This window comes from Cynocephalus volans, chromosome 7 (assembly GCF_027409185.1).
Source record: "Cynocephalus volans isolate mCynVol1 chromosome 7, mCynVol1.pri, whole genome shotgun sequence".
Classification (NCBI taxonomy): domain Eukaryota; kingdom Metazoa; phylum Chordata; class Mammalia; order Dermoptera; family Cynocephalidae; genus Cynocephalus; species Cynocephalus volans.
In genome coordinates this window covers 131,034,711-131,059,023 of record NC_084466.1, presented here as the reverse complement: position 1 = coordinate 131,059,023, position 24,313 = coordinate 131,034,711, and the positions used below count along the sequence as shown (strand labels likewise).

The 24,313-nt window shown below is 42.9% G+C and overlaps 1 protein-coding gene across 1 annotated transcript in view; it reads right to left on the bottom strand.

Moving 5' to 3' along the window:
* LOC134382000 (ATP-binding cassette sub-family C member 2) overlaps positions 1-24,313 on the bottom strand; it is a 56,550-nt gene that overhangs the window by 8,188 nt on the left and 24,049 nt on the right. The window contains exons 11-26 of the mRNA XM_063102032.1: positions 24,110-24,175; positions 22,084-22,221; positions 21,382-21,528; positions 19,735-19,819; positions 18,526-18,592; positions 16,907-17,033; positions 14,898-15,074; positions 13,751-13,918; positions 11,092-11,272; positions 7,849-7,975; positions 7,427-7,562; positions 6,577-6,796; positions 6,271-6,425; positions 3,635-3,790; positions 1,688-1,887; positions 48-174 (exon numbers count right to left, since the gene is read on the bottom strand). Coding sequence (XP_062958102.1) covers positions 48-174; positions 1,688-1,887; positions 3,635-3,790; positions 6,271-6,425; positions 6,577-6,796; positions 7,427-7,562; positions 7,849-7,975; positions 11,092-11,272; positions 13,751-13,918; positions 14,898-15,074; positions 16,907-17,033; positions 18,526-18,592; positions 19,735-19,819; positions 21,382-21,528; positions 22,084-22,221; positions 24,110-24,175 — 2,277 coding nt within the window. The remainder of the gene's footprint in view (positions 1-47; positions 175-1,687; positions 1,888-3,634; positions 3,791-6,270; positions 6,426-6,576; positions 6,797-7,426; positions 7,563-7,848; positions 7,976-11,091; positions 11,273-13,750; positions 13,919-14,897; positions 15,075-16,906; positions 17,034-18,525; positions 18,593-19,734; positions 19,820-21,381; positions 21,529-22,083; positions 22,222-24,109; positions 24,176-24,313) is intronic.

Genomic DNA, 24,313 nt, shown 5'->3' with positions numbered 1-24,313 from the left:
AAGGATAAGTCCATTAACTTAGCCAAACTCCCATCCTTCAGACTCACATTGAGTGCATTGGACAGAACAAAGCCCACAGTGTCCCCACTTAAGGTATCTCTGTAAATAACCATCATCACGGATGAAAGGGAGATGACCAGGTTCCCAATAAACTCCAGACGAACTGCAAGCCACCTGTGGGGCAACAGAACCAGAGAGAGAGAGGCGTCATTGATCACTTCCTCACCTTCCCTACAGCCTCGGTGTTGACAGAATATTCTCAGAGGGTTTGAGTTGGTAGGGATTCACTCTTAGGATGTGACACAATTTGAACTCAGGAATACCAATTATTCCTAAAAGTTTATTGAATTGTTTTGTTTTGTTTATAAGCAAATAAATTCCATTTTAAAGATCTTACAGGAGTTTGCCAAACTAAGGGAATCCTATAGTGCATGTCTCAAACTTGCTAAATCATAAAGATCACCCAGGGCCATTGTTAAAAATACAATGTTACACATTCACATGAAGATTTAATGGACCCATCCCCAGGTGATTCTGATTTTGGGCACCTAGGATAGGGTTCAAGAATCTGCATTTTTAATGAATGCTCCCAGTGATTTCTCTGGATCAGGTCAGAGAAGCAATGCCATTGTGAATCCATATGTAAGGTTAAAAAGTAAGTACCATAGGGAGGTTCAATGTACCCTGTTAGATTTCAGTGTTTTCAAAACGTGGAGAAGCTGAACGTGCAGGGAATTTAGGTGTGAAGTGATGACAAGGAGATACATTGGGGCTTTGTAGAGAACTGAAGAGTACTCATTCACAGACACAGTTTATAAACTTTGGCTTTCCCAAATATAATGTGTTTAAGTAAGTTTGCACCAATAATTCTAGCATGTGTACAAATAAATTTGATACATATTTTACAACAGGGGTTTTTTAATGACTTACTTTAATACCTTTTCCTTCTTGTAAAGTCTCTAAGAAATAAAATATCGTTAAAATCAAATTCCTAACATCTCCACATTTCAAATAATATTGAGCATCACATATCTTGTCCTTAACATCTCAAGACACTTTGAAAGCCACTCAAAAATTTTCCTTTCCTGGGAGAAAACCTTCCTCCTTTAAGGACATACCACCACCTGCCAGTGTTTAATGATGCTGGAAAATAATGCTTACCCTATTCAGGAATTCGTCTCACATGATGTGAGCTTCCACTTCTCTCATCAATGGTTTTACCTAAAAATTCCCAACTGTCCTCTCTCCAACCTCCGCTTCTTTCTGCCCCTAAAGAGAGTATCATGCCTATGGAGAATCTCACGTCCATTCTCAAGGAAGCAAACACAGAATGTCCAGTTCACCTAGCATGTGTAGGGTGGGCTACAAAATGCTCACAATTGTCATCTGACTTCCACCGAACCCTGTGAGGTCGGTTGTGTTCTAACCATTGTAAAAACAAAGAAACTGAGATTTTCCTTAGAGAAGTCAAAGCAATTCACCCGGTTGAGTAACTGGCAGAGCTAGCAAGGGGACCCAGTCTCTGACTCCAATGCTCTTCCGTTCTTTTACCTACGTTCACAGCATGACAGGTGTGTGTGGCCACAGTGAATTCCACCTACCGGCCATGCCTGCACTCCCATGGCTAATCTCAAACATTCGGAACCCCAAAGCACACATTTGGGTAAATATCCAGAGAAAGCCTCACCTGTTAGATGTAATCCAGGAAAATACACATTTCTGGTTGGTGTCGATCTCCATCTCACTGTGTCTTAGAAATCGCTGCTGGTGCTCAAAGGCGCGAATAACAGGCAAGCCTGATACAGTCTCACTGAAGTGAGAGTAGATTGGGGACCTGGTGACAGAGTCCAGACGCCTCAGCTGGCGGGAAGTAGCCACATAAAATATCTAGACACAAAAAGTACCAAGGTGGAGGGTTTGGATCCCCAAACCAGCCAACCGGAAAACAAACAAATAAACAAAAAACAGTGAAGAGTCAGTGAGTGACGCAATTGTGTCGCACATGCTGTACTTCCTCCTTCCTGGCCATGACCAACATTCTTCCCCCTGTGGCCACAGCTCACATCTCAACAGGACAAAAGCCTGCAGTGTCCTCTCTGGCTAGAAGAGCAGGGAGAGGCCCAGAGGAGGACAATGGAAGATTGGGTTGGTGGGAACAGAGGAGGGTGAAAGTGACGAGACTTTATCACACCTTAGAGGTTTGATTTTCCAAACCATGTGAGGAGTTTTGTCAGCTAATCCATATCTCCCCCCAAATCTGCATATATTGTCCAAATGACAGTTTCTGTACTGGTTAGAGAAATGGTCTCCAAAAGGAGGTTGTAAGGGCTGCTGGGACCTGAGGGGAGGGTAAAGTGGGGATGGGTAGAAAATGGCCAAACAAAGGTCAGCTGAGGTTTGGGTGAAAACTGAAGAACAGTTAAGTATTCAGAACTGTGCCTCAGTGGTGTGTGAAGGTAAAGTCAGTTCTGGAGGTGTGCAGAACACTGAGGATATAAGAACTGGAACTGGATGTAACCGAATGCAGGCAGAATCTCCACTGGCCTAAAGGACAAGGTATGGTAGAATGGGTAAGTGGTGCTACTAGATTCTGTGAGGATTTATTGAAACCTTGGAAGAACTAGGCATTTGAGAGTCAGAATACGAAATGCTATACATGGATGTTTCCTCAAATCATCCTGCTTCTCATTTGCTGGTTTGTTATTTACAGTCAGAAAGTTGTTATGTACCTGAGGAACTGCACACAAACACTAGAGTGCCACCTTACCACAGGCCACAAGGCCACAAGACCCTGACTATAGGGTCTGTGGAACTGTTTTCCCCTAGGTGACAGTCCATCACAAGACAACTGGTGGGACAAGAGTTCTGCCCACAGATGCCCTCTCCTCATCATTTTTTTTTTTTTTTTTTTTTTTGTCTTTTTTGTGACCGGCACTCAGCCAGTGAGTGCACCGGCCATTCCTATATAGGATCCGAACCCGCAGCGGGAGCGTCGCCGCGCTCCCAGCGCCGCACTCTCCCGAGTGCGCCACGGGCTCAGCCCTCCTCATCAGTTTTTATTATGGTCATGGGGACCTCCTCTTTGTTCCAGTTTTTCTGTGGGGCTAGGCTCTCAAGCTACCTGTTCTCTCAAAGAATACATTGGAATTGAGCCTAAACCATCCACAGATACCCCAGTGAAACTAGAAATGCCCCTAAGTGAAATGAAATGGATCTAGCTCAGGCTGAGAGACATCTCCAAGTAGATACGTCTGTTCAAAGCCAACCAAGGAAGCAGCCATGGCACAACTCTTCTAGAAATGACCTAACCATTGTGGGGGTTTCTTATGGAGCTGCAAGACTGTCCAGAGCCAATCTCCAAGTAGCCTTGGATCCAGACATAACTGTCCCACTTAAGCTTCTGGGGGGCAGTAGTTTGGGTAAGATTTGCTGTGAATCGTACCACAATTGATGGTGACTCTTCAGCTTCAGAGAGTGGCCTGTGGGCTCCTCAGTATATCAACACATGACTAAATGGCAAAGATGCTGGGGACTAGTGAGTGGCTAAGCAATAAACAAAAGAGAAGATTCTCAGGAAGGAGACTGGGCTTTTATAAGTAGAGAGGAAGGAACACCTGGCCATTTCCAAACCTACCTGAATAGCCACATAAATAATGCCAAGAGGAATGATGACTATGGTGAAGACAGGGGTGACCATGCAGATCATGACAAGGGTGCTGATTATCCCCAGGAAACATATAGCCCAGCTGCGCAAGGACATAGGGAGGGAGTCATCCACCGTGGAAATATCCTAGGAATACAATTAGGAGAGATGGTGCAATGAAGAATTTCTAAGACTTTACATCTTCCTGGTTCCAGCAGGGAATCTGTTAGATTCTCTGTAGTCCTTCATCTAATCATTTCATGATATTGTTTGCATAAATTGTACTGCTCACCCCAATAAGCAATTTGATTTCAGTAATTTCTTCATTTTTTTCAAAATTCCTCCACACGTATATGGCAGTCATCCTCCACCTTTTCAATAGATTTAGTTTTTACTCTTCTCAGTGAAATTACTATATGTCAAATTTATTAAACCATTCATAATCATTGTAGGCTAGTAGAGCCTTACAGGTAAATTCTTCTCCCATAACCAAGCCAGTTCAGTTATTCTAACTTTACACAGGTCCTTATTCCTTTGAGTACATAAAACAGAGCCTGACACATAACAGGCATTCAATAAGCATTTGTTTGGAGACTCCAGTCAATAGGTCCTGTTGCCCACCCCGACTGAAGGACCATCCTATACCTGGGAAGTTGTTTCCTTTGTGAAACATAGAGCTTCAAGGGGATGGGAGGTGGGATTGAATGTGAGCCCTGCCTGGCCAGTGTTCTAACCAAGGAACCCAGAGGTGATGGATGGGTCTTACTGATGAATTGCCTTTGTGCCACATGGAAAGAATAAACAAATGAGAAAATTAATGAATAGATGGATGGTTTGGAACACACTCAGGAAGTCTGGGTTATATTTTTGTGTTGCCCTTACCTAGATTTCTTAGAGGATTATGTTTATTCTACAATGAGTAATATGTGAGTTCCAAGGTGAGTTCAAATTATCTCTGAAGTTTCCCAAACTAGGTCAGGGATAACAATCTTCCAAAAGAGTCATGAATCATGGATGACTCCTGAGTCTAATCTACCTTTCCCAAAGTCACATCAGAATGCAGATAATCATGTCCAGGGTTGGCAGAACAAGAGATCCTCACCAGCTGTCAGTTCTATGTAGATTACTTTTGATCCTTATCTGTCAAATTATCTATCTTTCTCTCCTCTATTCTATCTCCTTTTAACGACTCAGCCATTGAGTGTAGAGGACCCTAAAACAAACTCCCCTTAACAGGCCTGAGCCACATCCATCACAAAACTTACTGTATAATTAATGACAGTTTCCTTTTCATGAAAAAGCAGTCAGCAAAGTACAACTGTTGCCTAACTAACTCAAAGTAAGACCTCCATGTACTATTTTCCAGAAGATTATATACATTATAACATGAGGAAAGACTATGCAGTCTTTGCAAAATTCATGGGAGAAGTTTTCACCACCCAAAATTGTGTGTTCTTTTAGGATCTATTAAAGAGAAGAGAGCTCACTGAAGTTGTCTCCAGTTACTTCATGCCCATCATTTCTACCCCAGAGGAAGGTAACAAAACCAGTTATCTGCCCACTTTTGAAGCAGTTACTGTTGCTCAGAACCTGGCTGTGGGCTGTGAGCTAACCTTTTTGCGTCTGCTCCTAGACCAAAAAACAAGGGTTGAGAGCTGATCAGACAGTTATTTAAATGTGCTTTTTCTTCCATAAGTAGAGGACTGAAAACTGTGCTGATGATAGGTGATTATCATCCAGAATTGCCTGTTCTCTGCCTCTTTCCTGAAACTTCCATTTCAGATGCATTAAAAATGAATGAGTTAGGTCTGATCATGGAAGAGAGCCATCTATGATCTTAACATTTATCAAGTGCCCCAGCACCTCATACAGTACTTGGCTCATAGAAGGTGCTCGATGAATGCTGTGGAATGAGTGAATAAATGCCAAGGGTTCCAGGATCTGCAGTAGTGGAAACAATGTCTGATAACCTTTTTAAAATCACAGATGGCTCTATTCCATAATCCAGACCTAACTTATTGATTCTTAAAACATCAAAGATGGAAGTTTCCAGAATGGAGGCAGAGACCAACCAAACGATTAACCTACTATCCCTTTTATTTACTGTCAGTGGTAGTGACAGTGCTTTTACTTATGTTTTTCCATCTGTAGAATAAGCCTGCTGCTACTGTCTCCTCTCTGCTCCCCACCCCCCAACCAGAACCCTCACCGTTTCCTGGGCTTACTTGTAAGATTTAACTCAAGTCTCACCTTTTCTGACATTCCCACCCTAAGTCACCCATGTTGAGCTACTAGTACCTCTTTTTTCTGTTATTCCCTTGTGCTCCCAGAACACTTCTGTAATACTGTTTTTATTGGTTTTACCATATTCCACCATAATCATTCATTTCCTTGGCGGTCTCCTTCACTAGACAGTGAGCTATTGGAACAGCCAGCGCTGTCCATCCCTAATGTATCCCCAGATCCTTGGGACCTCACAGGAGATACTCAAGAAACATCTGCATGCCAAGGAACAAAAGGACTGGAAGTGCACAGTGTTGTCTGGGGGGACATGAGATTCCTCCCTGTGAGAAAGAGAAAGATCCTCAGTGTACAAGCCACCACCTTATAACCCCTGAGGTACTTACACCAGCAAACCTGTTCACAATTCGCCCTATGGGTGTTGTGTCAAAAAAGCTCATGGGTGCTCGAAGGATATTGTTCAGTAGTTGCTTGTGCAAGATGTTTGATGCATGGGTGAAACTGTAGGCACTCCAAAGGTTTGCGACAAGCACACATATACCTGGAAGTAGAACCAGTTTTGTCATTACCGTGCACAGAGACCCTGAAGACTTGTGCCCAGGACATAATGGCAAAGGTTTTCCTGAGTCCAGGAATACTACAAGGTCCAGACAGCTTCTGTAAGAGATGGCTGTCGTAGCCATCAGACATACCTTGTGCTAACCCCAGAGCTCCATAGACCCCAAGTCTCATGTCCCTCTGAGAGGCTGGATAGTCAGTGCTGTTGAAGATTTTTGAATCACTGGTCCAAGCACTGAGCCAGAGATTGGATCCAATAAAAGACACAGAATTCATCACGAAGGCAAAGATGATGAAGGATACTGAATACCATCCTATTGCCTGTAGGTATTTCATGTAGATGGAAAACTTCACCTGCAAAACCCCAACTCAGTATCAGTAGAACTCCCTAGTGGTTTTGATGAGAAATTAACTAGAACACCAATCACAAGGACTGGAGTCCCTTAAAAAGCGGGTAGCAGATAGCAAAATTTGGTAGTCTCTGGTCACTGTTTCTGCACTGGGTCATGACAATAGATCAATGCTGAAACACAAGGAAGGGTCAATAGCCATCAGGATATCATTACGAGCTTCTACATGCAAAGGGAAAGATTTTCAGAGTGGAAGGGATGAGGCTATACTGAAGATCTTGAAGTCTGTTGCTTTAAGTTTTAATTTGAATTGCATCCACTGCGTCTTATAAATTAGTGTTCCCTGGCTGCCAGAATTGCATCCCTAAGCAGTTAGTTGTTCTCTACATATCAGGATAGAATCAAATACTCATGAAGTTTGGGATGAGGATATTCACAGAACACGTCATTCTTCATTGAAATACAATTTGATAGAAAGCCCGCAGCCCCAACTAACATTTTAATAATGAATTTGAAGATTTGCAATGGACATAGGATATATTACTCCTGAGGGCATGTATTCAAGTTTCATCTAAATTTTTTAGATTCCAAGCCTCATATCACTTCAAATGGTACTTTTTTGTGTGGTGTTCACCTTTCCGGTTTCCATGAATTCCTTCTTAATTAGTTTTTGTCCTTTCGCTGGTTCTTCCTCCTCCTTCAGGGTATTCATATTCCGAATTTTCAAGGAGTTTTTCAGGGACTTTGGATGCCTGCCTTTGGACCTAGAACTGAGAGATTGAGAGAGGGAAGCTTCCCTGAGCATGTAGAAGCTTCCGAGGATCTTCTTACAAGCTGATGTCACAATCACTCAGCGGGCATCAAAGTGCCTTTCAAAGCAGATGACCATGGGAAACTGATACAACCCCAACCCTTCCCTCACCCATACAAGAAAGCAAAGGAAGAGCTGGCAGTGTCCATGGTGTCCACTCTCTCAGGAAAAGCCCAAAGGGAAAGGAGAAAGATCAAGTGGAAATGCGGAAGTGATGAGGGCTGCCAGCTGAACAGGTGACCAACCTGCGGTTAAGTGTTCCACGAAGGCTGTTCTCCCTTTTCATGACCAAGCAGACTGCATCCTCAGGGATTTCCTCCACACTGGGTGCCAGCCCATAGTCTTCATCTTCTTCTTCGCTGCCATCATAGACTGGAGATACACATTACAGGTTAGAGGAAAACTGCATGGAGCTCTCACAGCCCCATGGACAAGGAGAGTTCACAGGTCTGTGGACAAGGAGAGTTCACAGCTCTATGGACAAGGAGAGTGCACAGCTCTATGGACAATGGGAGAGAATCCTTCTCTGATCTTGCTGGGTTCAGCAAGGGATCCTAGTTGTACACAGGCTGGAACATTTTGCTCCACAAATACTAGTTATTAGTCCATCTTCTTATTGAGAAATACCAGAGTGAAGGACAAATGGGTTAATATTCCACTTGTAGAGTAAATTGTCAAAAAGGAGAAGAAAATTTTCAAAAATATCTAAATTCCTTTGGAGCAGGAAAGTACTTTTAAGGATTGTGGTAGACCAATAGAAGAGTCACCATTCCCAGAATTAACTAAAGAGCTGATTGCAAATTGAAAATGCTCATCTTGAAGGTTACAAAATTTAATAATCCTGTATTACTTTAAAGCGTTTTTGAAAGTGAAATCAAATGTAAAACATAGTGTGGGATTCAGAGGGAATGGTAGAATAAGGACGTCAGAAATCTTCTTTTCCATAAAAGCAATGAGAGCCAAAAATTGTCCAAACCAAGTTTTTTACAACTCTGAAATTAATGAAAGGCTTGCAACAATTCGAGGAGCATCTATTTTTTTAAAAAATGGGTAAATCTTGTTAAGAACAGCATGTTTTGTGGTGGTTTACCTTATCCTATTTTATTCACCTCTTCTCGGCTGCTGTGCCTAGAAAACCTACAGCGGTACAATCATAGTAGTCATGAAAACAGCAGCCTAGCAACCACTGAAAGGGGCAGAGTGGGTTCAGAACTCCCCCAAAAGTCCCATTCCTGGAGAACTGTCATTATCTCACCTGTCTGGAATTCCCTGAAAACCCTCATTCACACGGCTTGTCTATATTTGACCTAACGTGGAGCTAGCTCAAAAAATCAGCAGCAATTGCTTAACATCACAGCATCCTGAGGTGGTGATAACACCTGGAGCATACAAGAAGCAGACCAAAAACTTAAAAGGAAAAGCTGGAGAATAAGATGTCCGTAGGAGGCTCTGATATCTGATATATTCCTGTCAATCTAGAATTCCACACACATGTGTAGGGCTGTGTACATTCCCTGAAAAGACTATAGAAGGTCCTAATCACTCACTACTGGCTAACCCTGTGGCCCTGTCCAAGTAGGAAGTGATGACTGAAGCAGAGAAGTAAATTGCTGGAATGTTGAAGAAATGTCTAAACACACACACACAAAATCTTTCAGCAAAGGCTGAGAGACTTCCTGGTTTCGGTCATTTAAGGATCTCTGTCTAATCATTAGTTAACCACTACTCAAACCAAACAGAGACTTCAGTGACCACACATGATAAGGAATACAGGAAACTAAAACTAAACAGAAGAAACAACAGCAACAAACATCAAAAACAAAGATAGCCAGCAAACCACCAGAAACTAGGAGAGAGGCCTCAAACAGATCCTTCCCTAGCATCTTAAGAAGGAACTAATCCTGCTGACACCTTGGTCTTGCCCTTCTAGCCTGCAGAAGTGTGAGACAACAAATTTCTGTAGTTTAAGGCATCCAGTTTGTGGTACTATGTTACAGCAGCTAATGAAGAAACTTAATACACGCAGCCAATGTTGATGCAGCTCATCTTGCCCTCTTTCCCTTCACTTCGTTCCACCAAGTCCTAAGTTCCATAACCAATACAACAGCATGCTAGGCTCTGGGGCTTACACAACTGTTCAGAAATAGCCTCTCAACGTTCACCAGAACAAGGGCTTATGGAACTATTACGCAAACCGTCCTTTATACATAAAAGATAGGATTCTTCAAGGCAGGTCATCTACCCTGTGGGATATATACCAGAAACCATAATCTCAGATTCAGGAAAATCAGAAAAATGTTGTTTATAATTAGCATAAGGAAACTGTCCACGTCGTGGTGATGTGTTTGACAGCAATAACCTAGGGGTATCCAACATTAAATACTGCCCTTTGCTTGGGACCTTCATTTCGCACTCCAGGCAGGTGCTTTTAGTTTTATCCAGGCCAGTGCCTGGAGCACATAAAGGCTGATGAAAAGCTCCAACTTCTTCTATTCAGCTGGCTCCTGATACCCCTTCCCCACTCTCTTAGCCTGGCTTCTGATCCCTGTCACCCACACCATCCTCTTTCTTTATTCCTGCCCTTTTCTTCCAATGCTTACAGACTTCCAGGTTTAGACTTTTATTTTCCCCCAGACTATTGTGCTCTCCAGAGTGGTTATAAACCATCACTTGTCCTGACTTGGCAGTCACAATATGCTCCCACTTGTAAGCTCCATAGCTTCTGCCTCATCTAACTGATTTCTGGAATGCCTCTCCACCCTCCAGATCTTGCTTTCTCAGTCCTGACCTCCTGATGGTGATCACTACCTGAAACTCATAACCAGGATGATGCACAGAAGTACTGCTGGCAGGTGCTTGGGAAGGGTCACTGTAAACAGGGCTCCATTGCTGACTGGAGCTAATCCATGAACCCAGTGTTGGTGACATTGGAGGCTACTCCTATGGTATACTACGAAACTGGCTAGTGATGTAATTTTTGATGGTTCAAACATCCTGTGGATTTTGGTGTAGTAATCAAGATCCCTTTGTTAGGTCTTACCAAGAATTTAGCAGCACACTCTTAGTGCCAGGCTATGAAGCCATCCAGTGACTGGTTTTAATGGATTTGGTGTACTTGGGGTGGGATGTGTGTGACTTGAATCAACAGGAGCATGGCATGCCCAAAAGAGGGCCCCTTGTGCCATTGGTGTTCCTTACACAAGGGTTACTCATCCATACCTTCAGTCATACACTTCTAAAGAGTGTACCATGATTGTATGTTAGAGACCCAATGACAAGGGTGAGCCACCAGTTTGGCCATGGCACAGAGGTTCAATTTCTGTGTTCCTTACAGAGACACAGAACACAGAAAGAGCAGAGTTTGAATCTCTGGGTAATTCATTTCCAGATCTAGTTCATTGGACACTAAACAGTTCAGGACGTAGATACTAGTTTACCATTCCCACCCCTGCCCGAAGTTCTATCCTGTTTCCATCTTCCTTACATACCTGTGGCCTCCCCTTCAGGACCCGTATGTTTTATGAAAGTTTTCAGGTTCTTGGCAAACACTCCTTTCTTGGCCATCAGAGTGCTGTAGGATCCTTTCTCCAAGATGGTGCCGTTCTCCAGAACCACAATCTCATCCACTTGGGGAAGAAAGTGAATGCTATGTGTAACCAAGAGTCGAGTCTGCAAAGATAACATTCAGTTGTGTTGACTACCTTATGTCCACCATCTTCTCTGGCTGACTCTGAAAGGGGAAACCACGTCCATTCACTCTGGGGCTTTGCTTCAAAATTTAGCCCTGACCACTCAGCCTATTTTACTTCCTCTTTCCTTCACTTCATCATAAGACTTGACCCTATGTGTGAAATGAGACTCCTGTCATCATGGATCTGCTCAGTTATTTTTCTGTAGTAACAACGAGGTTTGCCCTACACACGTTCTCCTGCACGTTCCCACGTAGTCAAAGGTTGTGCTTAGGAACCTCATGTCAATGAGTATCAGTATAACTGATGCATCCAAAACTAACTAAATAGCTGACTAACTGCCCCTTTCACTTACCAGGTAACCAACTGAACTAACAAGAACCGCTCAGATTTTTCAGCATGTTAGAGACACTGGACGGCAGAAAACTTTATTTTTAGTCCAGGCCCTCCCTGGTGTTGAAGACTTGGCATCCCTTACACTCCTGTCTATCGACTACTGAGATAATAACTCCACTCAAAGAAAGACAAACACTTATGGGTCAGTAATGAGGCTTAGTTAGAGGGAATGGCGTTGAGATGGGCTGTGGAAGAGAAAACCTAAGCCCACTGCCTCTGCTCTCTACTTCACAGCCCACAGAGATTAGGTCCCTCTCATCTGTAACATCGAGGAGAAGCTCATCCCTTAAGTCTCATCTCGCAGCCAGCTCTGTGATGCTTTTCCTGAGTCCCCAGGGAAGACTTGCATATTTCTCCAGTGTTTGCACTATAGTTTGTACTGATTACCATCAAAACAACTCTTGCATTATAATATTATTATTTACTTTTCTGTGTCTTCCCGTTAGATTTTAAGTTACTTGAGAGAGAGGACCACAGCTTTCCGTCTATGCATGCCTAGCCTTTGTAACAAAGTTGGCACAGGATGGGTATTTACGTATGACTGAATGAAACCAAGAAGGCCTTAAGGATGGAAGACAGGACCAGGAATAGGGTGGGGAGTGAGTTCCTACTGTCCTATTGATGCAAAACAGAAGCAAAGGGCCTCAGTGCAATAGCAGCCCAGGTCTCAACAACTCCACCTTCGTCTAATGAGCACCATTCAAGAAATCTTGAAGGGAACAGGCCAAATAAACCTGGAGTTTAATTGTCCACTGCTAAAGGAAATGCTGTTATTCACAGTGGCCTCTTTAAGCCCTGTTTTCGATTCAGCTCACTGTGTCAAGACGAATGTGCCAACTTGCACATGATAAGAAAAGCCTAGTCTCCACCCATGACCAGTTAACATGCTTAGCACAGGCCCAGGACACTGAATACTCAGCAAGTGTTAGGTGTCATTTGTATGCTCAGGTTGAGTGCAGGCATAGCTTTCTCATACCCTGCAAGACTTCCAGGGAAAGTGCTTTCTTAGAGCTCTAATACCTGCAGGATAACATGTATCCCACCAGCAAGGTTGCGTCCTCTGGTCTGTTTTCTGACACCCACCAATTCTCTCACACCACTTGAGTGTTCAACAATTCAATTCAATTCTTACACTAATTACCTGGAGTTAGCACAGACCCCACAGTGTTAGGACTCAGTCCCATAAGACTGCCCCCTATTTAGATGCCAGTAACAAGGTCACCATATGTGTGACCAACTGGCTATAAATAGGGGCTTCCATCTTCAGGTTCCATAATTTGCTAGAATGGATCACCAATCTCAGGAAAACACTTTAGTTATGCTTATCAGTTTATTATAAAGGATACAGCTCAGGAATAGCCAAATGGAAGAAATGCACAGGGCAAACTATGGGGTGGAGATAGGGGGTGAAAACTTGGTTCCCTCTCCGTCCAGACCACCCTCCCAGCACCGTGATGTTTTCACTAACCTGGAAGTCTCTAAACTCGTTCAAGAGTTTTTATAACCCAATCTCCAGCCCCCCCACTTCCCTACCTGGAGGTCAGCGAGTAGGGCTGAAAGTTCCAACCCTCTGTCATTTGATCTTTCTGGTGACCAGCCCCATACTGAGGATATCTTGGGGCTCTACCCTAAGTCATCTCATTAGCGCAAACTCAAGTGTGATCAAAAAGGCCTCATTATGGATAACAAAAGACACTCCTATCACTCAGGAAATTCCAAGAGTTTTAGGAACTCTGTGCCAGGAACTGGGGACGAAGATCAAATATATTTCTTATTACAACCACAGGACCAAAAGTACTTTTTATCATAATGAATCATCCTAACAGGTTCAATGTCAGAGCCACAGAACAAGTGTCAAATTATCCAGTTGCAGCATAAGTCATGACCTCACAATTGGAGCCTTCATGTGGGAATCTCAACGACATCAGTCTGACATATACCTCCTCAGGAGCCCAGGGGACAGATAAACACAATCTGCTTTAGGATAACAGCTGTCCCAGGAGATGTGTGGGGTCCCCCTCCCGCCCCCCTTATATTTTCATCAGTTCAAATGATTTCTTACCTTGCCTCTCAACAGGCCATTTGGGCCCAAGACCTTATTGAAAATGTGTTTTCCCACATGAGCATCCACTGCGGACAAGGGGTCATCTAGAATATAGATGTCTGAATTTTGATAGACAGCTCTGGCCAGGCTGATCCTCTGCTTCTGACCCCCACTGAGATTTATACCCTGAAGAAGAAAATAATTTCTATGAAGCACTACTTCCTAGTCCTACCTTCACAGTGTCAAATAAGGAAAGAATAAAATAAATAAATAAAGGGAAGAAATTGGCCTCAATAAGGTATCAAGCTTAAAATCTTACAATTTCCTTTATGTAAATAAATAAATTTGATTCAAATAACTTTTAAGCCCAATAATTAAAGGTATGCCCAACTTACCATTTTCTATCTCATAAATTATGTATTTAATATTTTTGTTGCTTCCTACTCCGTGAGAATGTAGAGATGTATCAGGGAAGAGATTTTCTCTATTTTGTTCATAGAAATAACACCAGCACTTAAAATATTGTCTGGCACATTGTAGATGCTCAGTAAATGTATACTGAATTAATGAACAAAATCACTGTAGAGCTAAATCTACACTAGTCTTTTAACATCTCAAGATCCTTGTCCCCAAAAGACAGCTATATTAATTTGTAGTAATGGGGAGGGAGAATAAAAACATCCTAACTATATAGTAATCTGAGATTTCTAAGTAAATTATGCTATCTGTATATCATAAATAAAATATAGTGATTATAAAAGTATTTTTTAAGGCATTTAATAACATGAGAAAATAATTCACAGTAAATACTTATAAATTAAGTATTCAAAGCAGATTTGTAGAACCCTCCTCTGGCCTCACTATGTACAGAAGTAGAACCAGGACACCAATTCTGGTCCCACCTCTGTCCCACCACCTGTGAGGTCAAACTTGGTCACTGTTAACTTAGCCTCTCAGGTCCTTTGCCTCATCATCTTTGATCTAGATTACGTAATTTCTATATTTGCTTCCAGGTACGAAGTTTAACAATTCTAAGTTACTTGCACAAACTGTTTGCTTCAAACGTGACTACCAAGGTTAGTCAACTATGTGCTTCTTCACCATCACCCTCACTTTTTTCTTCATTATTTCTTAACCCTTCAGGGTCCCTTGTTGTCCTAAGTACCTTTTCTCCAATCTCAGCTAGGTCTCTTCCAGGCAACATTTCCAAGTCTGGGAGGAGGGCACAGGCCTCAAGAATTTGCTGGTACCTCTTTTCATTCAACTCTGATCCAAAAAGGATGTTGTCTTTTATGGTGCAATTCTGAATCCAGGACTGCTGTGGAACATAGGCAGTAGTGCCCTAGAGGGAAAAGGGTCAGAACACATGACAGTTGTACCTCTATAAATGCAGTGCTGAAGAATGGGGTGGCGGGAGGGCGAAGGAGCAAATGGAGCTTAGATTTGAAGAACTGTGTGTCAGGCTGACTGAGCATCTGATATTTACAATGCATTGTTATTTACTGCACTGACCAGGGAGAAAGATTCAATGTCCTATTCACCATTTAAAGTACCCCTTCTTTGTACCATCATTTTCTAGCCATGATCCTCAAAATCAGAAGATGAATGCACATGCTGATTCTAGAACAGGGTTTTAGTCAAACCCAATAGGTTTACTAGGATCAAGACAGCACTAACACTGACAGGGGAATGGTACAGATGGCACCCTAGGAAGCAAGAACTACGAGGTTGGAATTAGGATGCCAGAGTGGGACATGAAACAGGTCATGTCCAAAGAGAGGCAGAGACTGGCAAATGCCCATCTTTGAGGAAGAATTCAGTTATGATCTAGCAAGAAAAAACTTCCCAAAGGAGTTAGGAGACAGTTAAATCTGTAAAGCCTGCTTTGCTATAATACGTGTTTTTAAAAATGCAAATTAGCTCATTAGTGATTGGTAAATCAGGGAATGATGTCAGTATAGTGTGAAAGAAGAGATGGTTCTTAAAATTTTTACAAGCAGGTCAATATAAAGCAATCAGGTGTAAGCTTTCTCATAGTTAAAAAGATCTTTTTTTTTTTTTTCTTAATTTTATTTTGTCGATATACAATGTGGTTGATTATAGTGGCCCATTACCGAAACCCCCCTCCCTCCTCCCTCTCCCCCCTCCCACCCAACAATGTCATTTCTGTTTGCTTGTCGTATCAACTTCAAGGAATTGTAGTTGTTATGTCTTCTTCACCTCCCCCAACCCCCGGTTTTAAAAAAAATCTTTAAAAAGCTGAAAAGCTATACAAATGTCTCTGGTGCAAATAGTGGCTATTTTTTTTTTTTTTTTTTTTTTTGTCGTTTTTTCGTGACCGGCACTCAGCCAGTGAGTGCACCGGTCAGTCCTATATAGGATCCGAACCCGCGGCGGGAGCGTCGCCGCGCTGCCAGCGCAGCACTCTACCAAGTGCGCCACGGGCTCGGCCCAATAGTGGCTATTTTAAGATTCAAAATATCTCTAATTTCCTGTAAATTTAGCTCTCTCGGGAAGTTTACAGTGCTGATAAAGATGCCATGACAATATTTTACTAAATGTTTAGAAAAAAAAATCATAATTGATAAAAGAAGTCAGTACTCTACATCAGATTGTTTATTTGGAAGCCAATGCTATGAAAGATCGAGCTCTCAAAGGAAGAGGTGAGAGATCCAAGAATAATCAGGATGTTGGATGCAAATACCCTGTTGAATTTGCCCTGTACTGGTTTTGTTGCTTTTGTTGTTGTTACTGTTGGTCTTATTTTTGTTGGTCCTTTGCTTACAAAGTTATATAAACTTTTAGCGATCTGTTACAACTATTTTCCCTTAAGTAAAATGTTGCAGAATGTGAGGTTTTCAGAAACACATGCATAGACATAGCAGAAAAGCCTATACTTTGAATGAAGACGTCTCTAGTAAACAGTTTCCACACTATAGTATGCATATGAAAATTGCCTGAATACCTCATTAAATATATAGATTCTTAGACCTTTTCCCCGGAGTCTAACTATATAAGCCTGGGATGGGTCAGAGAATCTGCAGTTCACAAATCTACCAGATGTCATCAAGGCCCCACCTACGAGGACTCAGGGCATTCTCCCAAATGAGGAAACAGCACTAAGTGGCCCATATTTGAGGGTCAGAAGTCTTCTCCAGTGGCATTCCCTCTCACCTTGATGGTGATGTGCCCATGGACATTTTCCATTTCTCCCAGCATGGCTGACATCAAGGAGGATTTCCCAGAGCCCACAGGGCCCACCACAGCCACCAATTGGCCTGGCATAATGTCTAGGTTCACACTGAAAAAGAAAAGTGTCTTTTAAGGAAATGGGGGTTGGGGGGTGATATTCAAGAGTAGTTCAAGCGATTTCTCTGAATTTCCATGAATTCTGGCATTAGCAGATTTTCTCTCAAAATTGGAAATTTTAGTGATTTTTATTTCAATCTCTAAAAGACTACAGAATGAGCCCTCACTTCTCCAACTCATCTTTAAATTGTTTGTGCCAAATGTGGGTTTCCAATGGAAAAATTCTCCTAGAACCCACGTGGTACCATGGAACAAGACCCTAGTGGGAGCCTGGAGACCTGGCTTGGTTCAGATCCCAACTCTGCCACTGCCAGGCTGTGTGATCTTGGAAGGTCACTTCTTCTGGACTGAAGACCCATGTTTCTAAACCAATGGGGTTGGACTAGATCAGTGTTTGCCAAATTTGCTATTCAGTGAGTCACCTGCAGCACTTGGTGAACCAGATGCCCTGGCCCCTCCCCTGAAGGTTGGACTGTGTCTGGCTGAGGAGGGGCCCACATTGGGCTAGATTCCTGGGAACCCTGTGTGCCAGCCCTAGAACATCAGGAACTTCAGGAACTTGTTCAGTCTTTCTGAACCTGCCCACTGAGCTGAACTTCTTCCACACTTATAGCAGTAAAGTGGAAGAGTGGAAGCTCTATCCGGTTTCTTCTCAGCACAGGGAAGCTTTAGGGTTGGGAGTGTTCAGAGCAGGGGCTCCCGCCCTGACTCATCACTGGGCTAGCTCCAGAATCAATGTCAAAGGCTGGCGGAATAGGAGAGAAGGATGAGAAGTCATGGGTGTGGCAGTGGGGCAGTAGGTGTGCTCGATTGTAAAGAAAGGAAGACACGACCTGCTCGGGCTCCTGGTGTATTCTGTGTGTGCTGGCTCCGTGGATGAGTTGGGTGTGCAGTTACACACAGTGTTTAAGAGACACACTACCTGCAGCAGCATGGCAAGAAAGGGTTGGCTTAGGGCAGCACACCTGCATGGCAGGGAGGTGGCCTACCGGGTGGGGTGTGAGAATGGGTTATTTTTATGTAAAACTCCAGATCTCAACTTGAATCTTATAGATAAAGCTTCCATTGTCCAGTCTGGGGAAAGTCATATTCCAATGTTCTTGATTACATTCTTAAATGAATGAATAAACTAAGACTGAGTTCAGGTTCTTGTGTGTAACCCCTACCATACCCAGAGACCTGGGCCACCTGCCCACTCCATGTTACCTCCTTCCATAATCTGGAGCACAAATGTCTTCACGGGTTCTCAGCTGGACATTCCGAGTCCCACAGTAGGAAAGCAGGTGGCAAATGCAGTTGTGAGGAAAGAGGCTCAGGATCTTTGCTCTCAGCCCATCCTTCCAGGGGTTTAGCCTGCACTAGTATCTAACTGAACACATGCACATACCTCATTTCCCCATGTGTTCTCTTACAGGTAATTTTTTGAGAACAGGAAAAGCAAAGAGAATCCTAAAGAACAGCAGGATAGAAAGAAGACAACTCACTCTCGGACTGTGGCTTCCAAGTCTTGTTCCCAGGTAAAGGAGGCCTCAGAAAACTGCACAGCTTTGTCTGTTGAGGAAAACACCCTCCCTTAGTCAGATGTATGTTCTCTCATGTCTTTCTGCCCTTTCTCAGCTCTCATGTGCCTCTCCTTGTGTCTCTCCTTCCGCCATCAGCCCCTGAGATCGCCTCTGTTGGGTGCTGGCTCCTACACTAACAGGAGGAAGTGAAAGTTCCTGGAATGAAACAGAAGTGGTCTGTGTACAAAGCCCTTTTTGATTCAGGAGTTGGAAGCCTGTTTGTAGCCCAGATTCCTGACCTACAGATATTCTGGGTACAATCCCAGGCCCTCTGTTGCCCAATCCCTTTGTATAAATTCTACCTTATATAAATCCTCCCTAACCTGGATTCCAGATTCACTGCTCACTCTGGCTGGGGTTGCACCCCGTTCCTTAAACCTTCAGAACTGGTACGTTCTTTCACTCCAGGTTACCTTCCCAATCCCAGAAGCTTGGCTCCATCTTGACTTCTGCTTTCTGGATCTTTTGCAGGATTCCCTATACTATAGGTCAAATATGTCCCACATATTGGAAACTCAAACTACTTTGTAAAGTTTTAAGAGGATAGGAAATCTAATTATGATGTTGGAAAGATGGAGCCTATGAGAGATGATTGGATTATGTGGAGTGTGCCCTCATGAATGGATTAGCACATTCATGAAGTAATGAGTTAACATGGGTGTGCTTCGGATGGCTTTACAAGGAGAGCAGTGAGAAGGACAGCTCTCTTCCTTTGCCATTATCTCCCCACGTGATACCCTAGTCATCACCGAACTCTGAAGAGAGGTCCCACTCAGAAGGCCCTTACCAGATATGCCCCCTGGACCTTGGATTTCCCAGCCTCCAAAACTGTAAGAAATAAATTCTATTTCTTTATAAATTACCCAGTTTCTTGTATTGTATTACAAGGAACAGAAACAGACTACTACACTCCACTATCCTTAGAATTACAGGCCCGGCTCTGCTTAGCAACCTACCCTAAGCAAAAACATAGCTTTAGTAAAAACAGTAAGCTTATTATGCAAGTGCAGGTTCGAGGCAAATCCCCTAGGTCTCCCTTTCTATCAGTTTGCTGCTGCTAGGTCCTTGTGTATCAAAATCTGGTGCCAGCACTAAGAATAAGTGTGGGAAGCAACTTTCAAATTCATTTACCAAAATTGCAGTCATGTCGAATGGCAGATGTGTCCAGGTCATCACCTCCCAAGTACTTCTCTAGACGGTCTATGGAAACACTGGCCTAGAGAAGGACATAAAGGATCTCAAGAATAAAACATTCAATAACAAGAACAAGCAGGGAGGGGATTTTGACTTTTTGTCACAGCTGGAACCTCCTGTCACCCATCATAGACTCAGCCATACCTCAGCCCTGAAAGCCATCCCACCCTGGTCAGAGGGAATTTAAGATACTCTATTTCAATCTTAAAGAAAACTTAGGGAGTTCAAATGTACTGCTATCTCTCTCTAATCTTTGGCCCTATTTCCAGAAACTGCCTCCTCCTGCCTTCCTCCAAGACAAAACCCTCACTTCTATCTGGTTCTAGAAACTGGGCCGTTACCTTGTTCTTCTTAAACTGACTCTACGACTTGATGATCAATCCACTATCCTAACTGAGCTACTACTGTACCCTCTGTAGGGGAATTAGTCATGGCATCCCGATGACCTCACAAATGTCACATAGACCAGACAGGGAAAGCTTAAATTGCAGCTGACATAACTGTTGGAATAATGTGGTCCCCTCTGGAACATGAGAACTTGGGAGGATTTGGAGGAGCTTCTACAAGGATGTTTCTCACCTGCCTCCCTATCTTCCAGGGAGGCTGTCATGAGAAAGTTTCTTGTTGCCACTCAGGCTCTGATGAAGTGTCAGGCTTCCTGCCTGTCCCCTCCTTAGGGTGCAAATGCAGGCTGTAACACTGCCCAGGTTGCATTATCATCTGTCCTCTTTTGGTTCACTGTCATTCTGAGGGACAAGGAATGCAGGGAGCTGATACCTCTACTGATCTTGTGTTTGCCATGTAATAAACTGTATCTAAAAAGAGCATGTTGTCTCTTTACTGGCCAAACCTGTCAGCCTTTCTTCACATCCCCCAGGACAGGGAGATCTTCTCCTAAACACTAGTCCTTCCTTTGGCCTCAGCTTTCTGAAGCCAGCCCCTGCTGGGATGAATGCAGGTCACCATACCCTACCCCTGTCATTCTGGCTCAGTCATCATTCTGGCACCTGCCCTGTGCACTTCCTCCTGAGGTCTGATACTTGGCCCACCTTAGTGACTCAGTTTTGAGAATCCAGACATTCCCCCTGGCTCATCCAAGGCCTCCTGAACTCCAAACTCATTTTATGACATCTTGAAGCTCCCATTGCATTCCGGTTTACCATCACATAGGTTCATGCAAAGAAGGGTCTTTTCTCTGCCTTTGTGCAATATTTGTCTAATGCTAAACCAGTAACTCAGGAGCCTTGGAAAAATACGGCAGAAATTTTACAGAGAAAAGGGTTTAGAAATGTTCCCAGCACCAGGGATAATCATAATAATCTCACCAAATGCTTTCACAAGATTTTCTTGCTCTGAGTTAGATGAGATTTGTATGATAATCCTCCTTATATATTCAGATAAAGAGGGACTCAGAGAGATCATGATTTTATTAGGATCAAGCCACTCATCTCCAAAAACCAAACAGATCTCTGTATATGAAAGTTCACTAGTGGAAGCAAGACATGAGATATGATAGGCCAGTCATTTTGGACTCTGAGGCTTTTAACCAGAGATAAGCAGTTAGCAGTGAGAGTTGCTACCTACCTGGAGCATGGAGGAGATCACCATGGGAAGCATGCCCATGGGAAAGCGCAGGATATTGAAGAGGGAGATGGAAGTGAAGGCCTTTTCTGCATCCAAAATATTACTGCTGTCCACCAGGACGTAAACAGAAAACGTGACTACACACACCTAGAGAGAGCAAGGTCATGAGAAATTTATTCCTAGGAGGACCCAAGGAGGCTTGTGCTGAGCTTCAGGACCACAGCACATGAGAGTTGAAGCAGCCTTAGGGATTATACCAACCTCCTCACATTACAGATGAGAAAACTGAGCCCTGGAGAGGAGGAAATATCTTGCCCCAGGTCACAAAGTCAGTTAATTGATTTCCAGGACTAGAGCCTGAGTCTCCTGTCTCCTCTGTCACTCTTCCTTCCATCATAGATCCACACCACCTCCCCCAAGAAGACAAGAAGCCCTCTTATGCAAATCATTCCTGGATACCACATTCATGCCAAAAATCCTGAAAACTTGCTCTGGACTGCTGGACCACCAAACAATATACAAGGGTTGAGTTGGGGGGCACAAAGTTGGAACAGCATGGGGAGTTGAAGAGGGGGACTAGTTCCCTGCATTTCAGGGTCAGCCCTAGAAATGCTAGGTAGTATATGAAGAATAGACCTTCCTCTTCAGGAAGCTGACCCAGGATCAAAACATATCCAGCCCACTGACCCCTCCACTACTCACCAGGACCGGAGTTAAGTATAAGAGGAATGTCATTATAGCCTGCATCACACTAAAGGTCAGCAGGTTCTTGAGCTCTTTCTTCCGAAGGTTGTGAACTTGGTCTTTGAATGAAGGTTCCCAGGCAAAATATTTCAGGATCTAATAGGTTAGAAAAGAGCACAGCTGATCCACCCACATTTTAGGATATGAACACCAAAATTTCAGGGGTGGAAGGCTAGATTATGATGCATGATTACAGAATGTAATGTATGTATGTAATGAATGGAATGTAAGGTATCATTACAGAAATGTAGCTGTATTTTGTTGATACTTACTATGTACAAAGCATTTTACATACATTATCTCACTTAATCTTTATAACAACCTTAGTGTGACTAAATGTCCGAGTTTGCCTGGGACTAAGGGGTTGCTCTGAACACAGGCCTTTTCAGTGCTTAAACCTGAGAGGTCTGGGCAAACCAAGGTGAATTAATCAACCTACTTTTGTATAATTATTGTTTCCAATTAAATGATAAGAAAACAGGCCCAGAGAGGCTAAGAAACTTGCCTCAAATCCCAAGCTACCAAGTGCTAGAGCTCAGATTCAAAACCAGATCTGATTTAATTTTGCCAAATTAGTGGAGAGACATATTAGAGCTCTGCGTGGAGAAATATCTGGTAGTTAAAAGGGTCCTCTGTTTCATTATCAAGAAGTTTAGGGTAATTTTAAAATCCATGAATTCAAAACAATGTATTTTTATAAAAGAACATATTGGTTTTTTTAAAAAAAGCTTATTAGTCACAATTGGAGGATTGAAGGATAAAATGCATTATTTTGAAAGCTAGTAAATACAAAAAAAGAAGCAAGCTTTTATCCTGCCTATCCTGAACAAACTTCATTCTAGGATAACCCCCACAGAGTACAATTTAAATGGTTTGGAGTAGGACTCCAGCCTCAGTGGGCCTTATAAATTTCCCAGGTGATCCTAATGTGCTGCCAGGGTCACAAAACACTGCTCTAGGTCAAAGAATGGAAGAAAACTTTATGAGGGATGAATCAGGCTGACAATGTCTGGATCTACTAAATAGTCCATTCACTGCTGTTTGGAAGCACGTAGCACCACTTGAGAGTAACCTTACCCTCTCTCCCAATCAAACCTAAATCTAACAAAGCCTCTAAATCTAACTACTAATTTAGAAGAAATACAGGAAACAAGACAACCTGGTTTCTCCAATATGACAATGAGAGAGAGAGAGAGAGAGAGAGAGAGAAGAGGAACTGCTGCAGATTAAAAGCAGCATCAACTAGATGCAATACATGGACATTTGGGGATCATTATTCAAACTAAGAAGGTTTTTAAAAAGCATGTATGGGGTATTTGGAGAAATTTGATGATATCAAAGAACAACTGTTAATTTTTTTTTTCGGTGTGATGATGGTATTGTGGTTATGTTAACAAAAGAAAGTCCTGGGCTGGCCAGCTTTTCAGTTGGTTAGAGCACAGTGTTATAACAGCAAGGTCAAGGGTTCAGATTCCCATGCTGGCCAGTAGCAAAAAAAAAAAGTAAATTTAAAAAAAGGAGGTCCTTCTTTTACAGATACATACAAGAGATTATGAAGGAAATGACAAGATATCTGAGATTCCTTTAAGATACTCTAGTAGGTATGGAATGGGAGTAGGTAAGGTAAATAGATGAAACTAGTTAGGTCATTCTGATAACTGCTGGAGCTGGGTGACAAGTCTATGGGTTCATTATGTCATTCCCTCCTCTTTTGTGGACATTAAAAAAATGTTACAGTAAAATGTAAAGGCAAAACAACACAAACCATTTAGGGTAAATAAATAGAGATCAAGCTTCAAAAGAGGGCCTGGGCAGGATAGTAGGAGATGAAACAGGAGACTTGTAGGCAGATGAGTCAGGAGTCAGGTGACACACAACAGGCCCAGAAGCAGGAAGCCACAACCTCTACCAGGGTTTGTTAAGGGCAATAAGCCCACTGTTTCTGTCATTGCACACAGAGGGACACCAACGCTTGGCTTCTCACCTTGATTCCACTGAGAATCTCATTCATGATCTTTAAACGTTTGTCCTTATTCTTCATATTTCTGACCTGCCAGGAAAAAGCAAAACAAAAACAAAACTCACTTCCATGGGAGAGGGTCCAGGTTTGCTGCAGGTGTTAGGCACTGAGGGCACTTGTGTTTGTCACTTAGTGAAAACGTGAGGTGCCTGGTGATGGGATTCATCT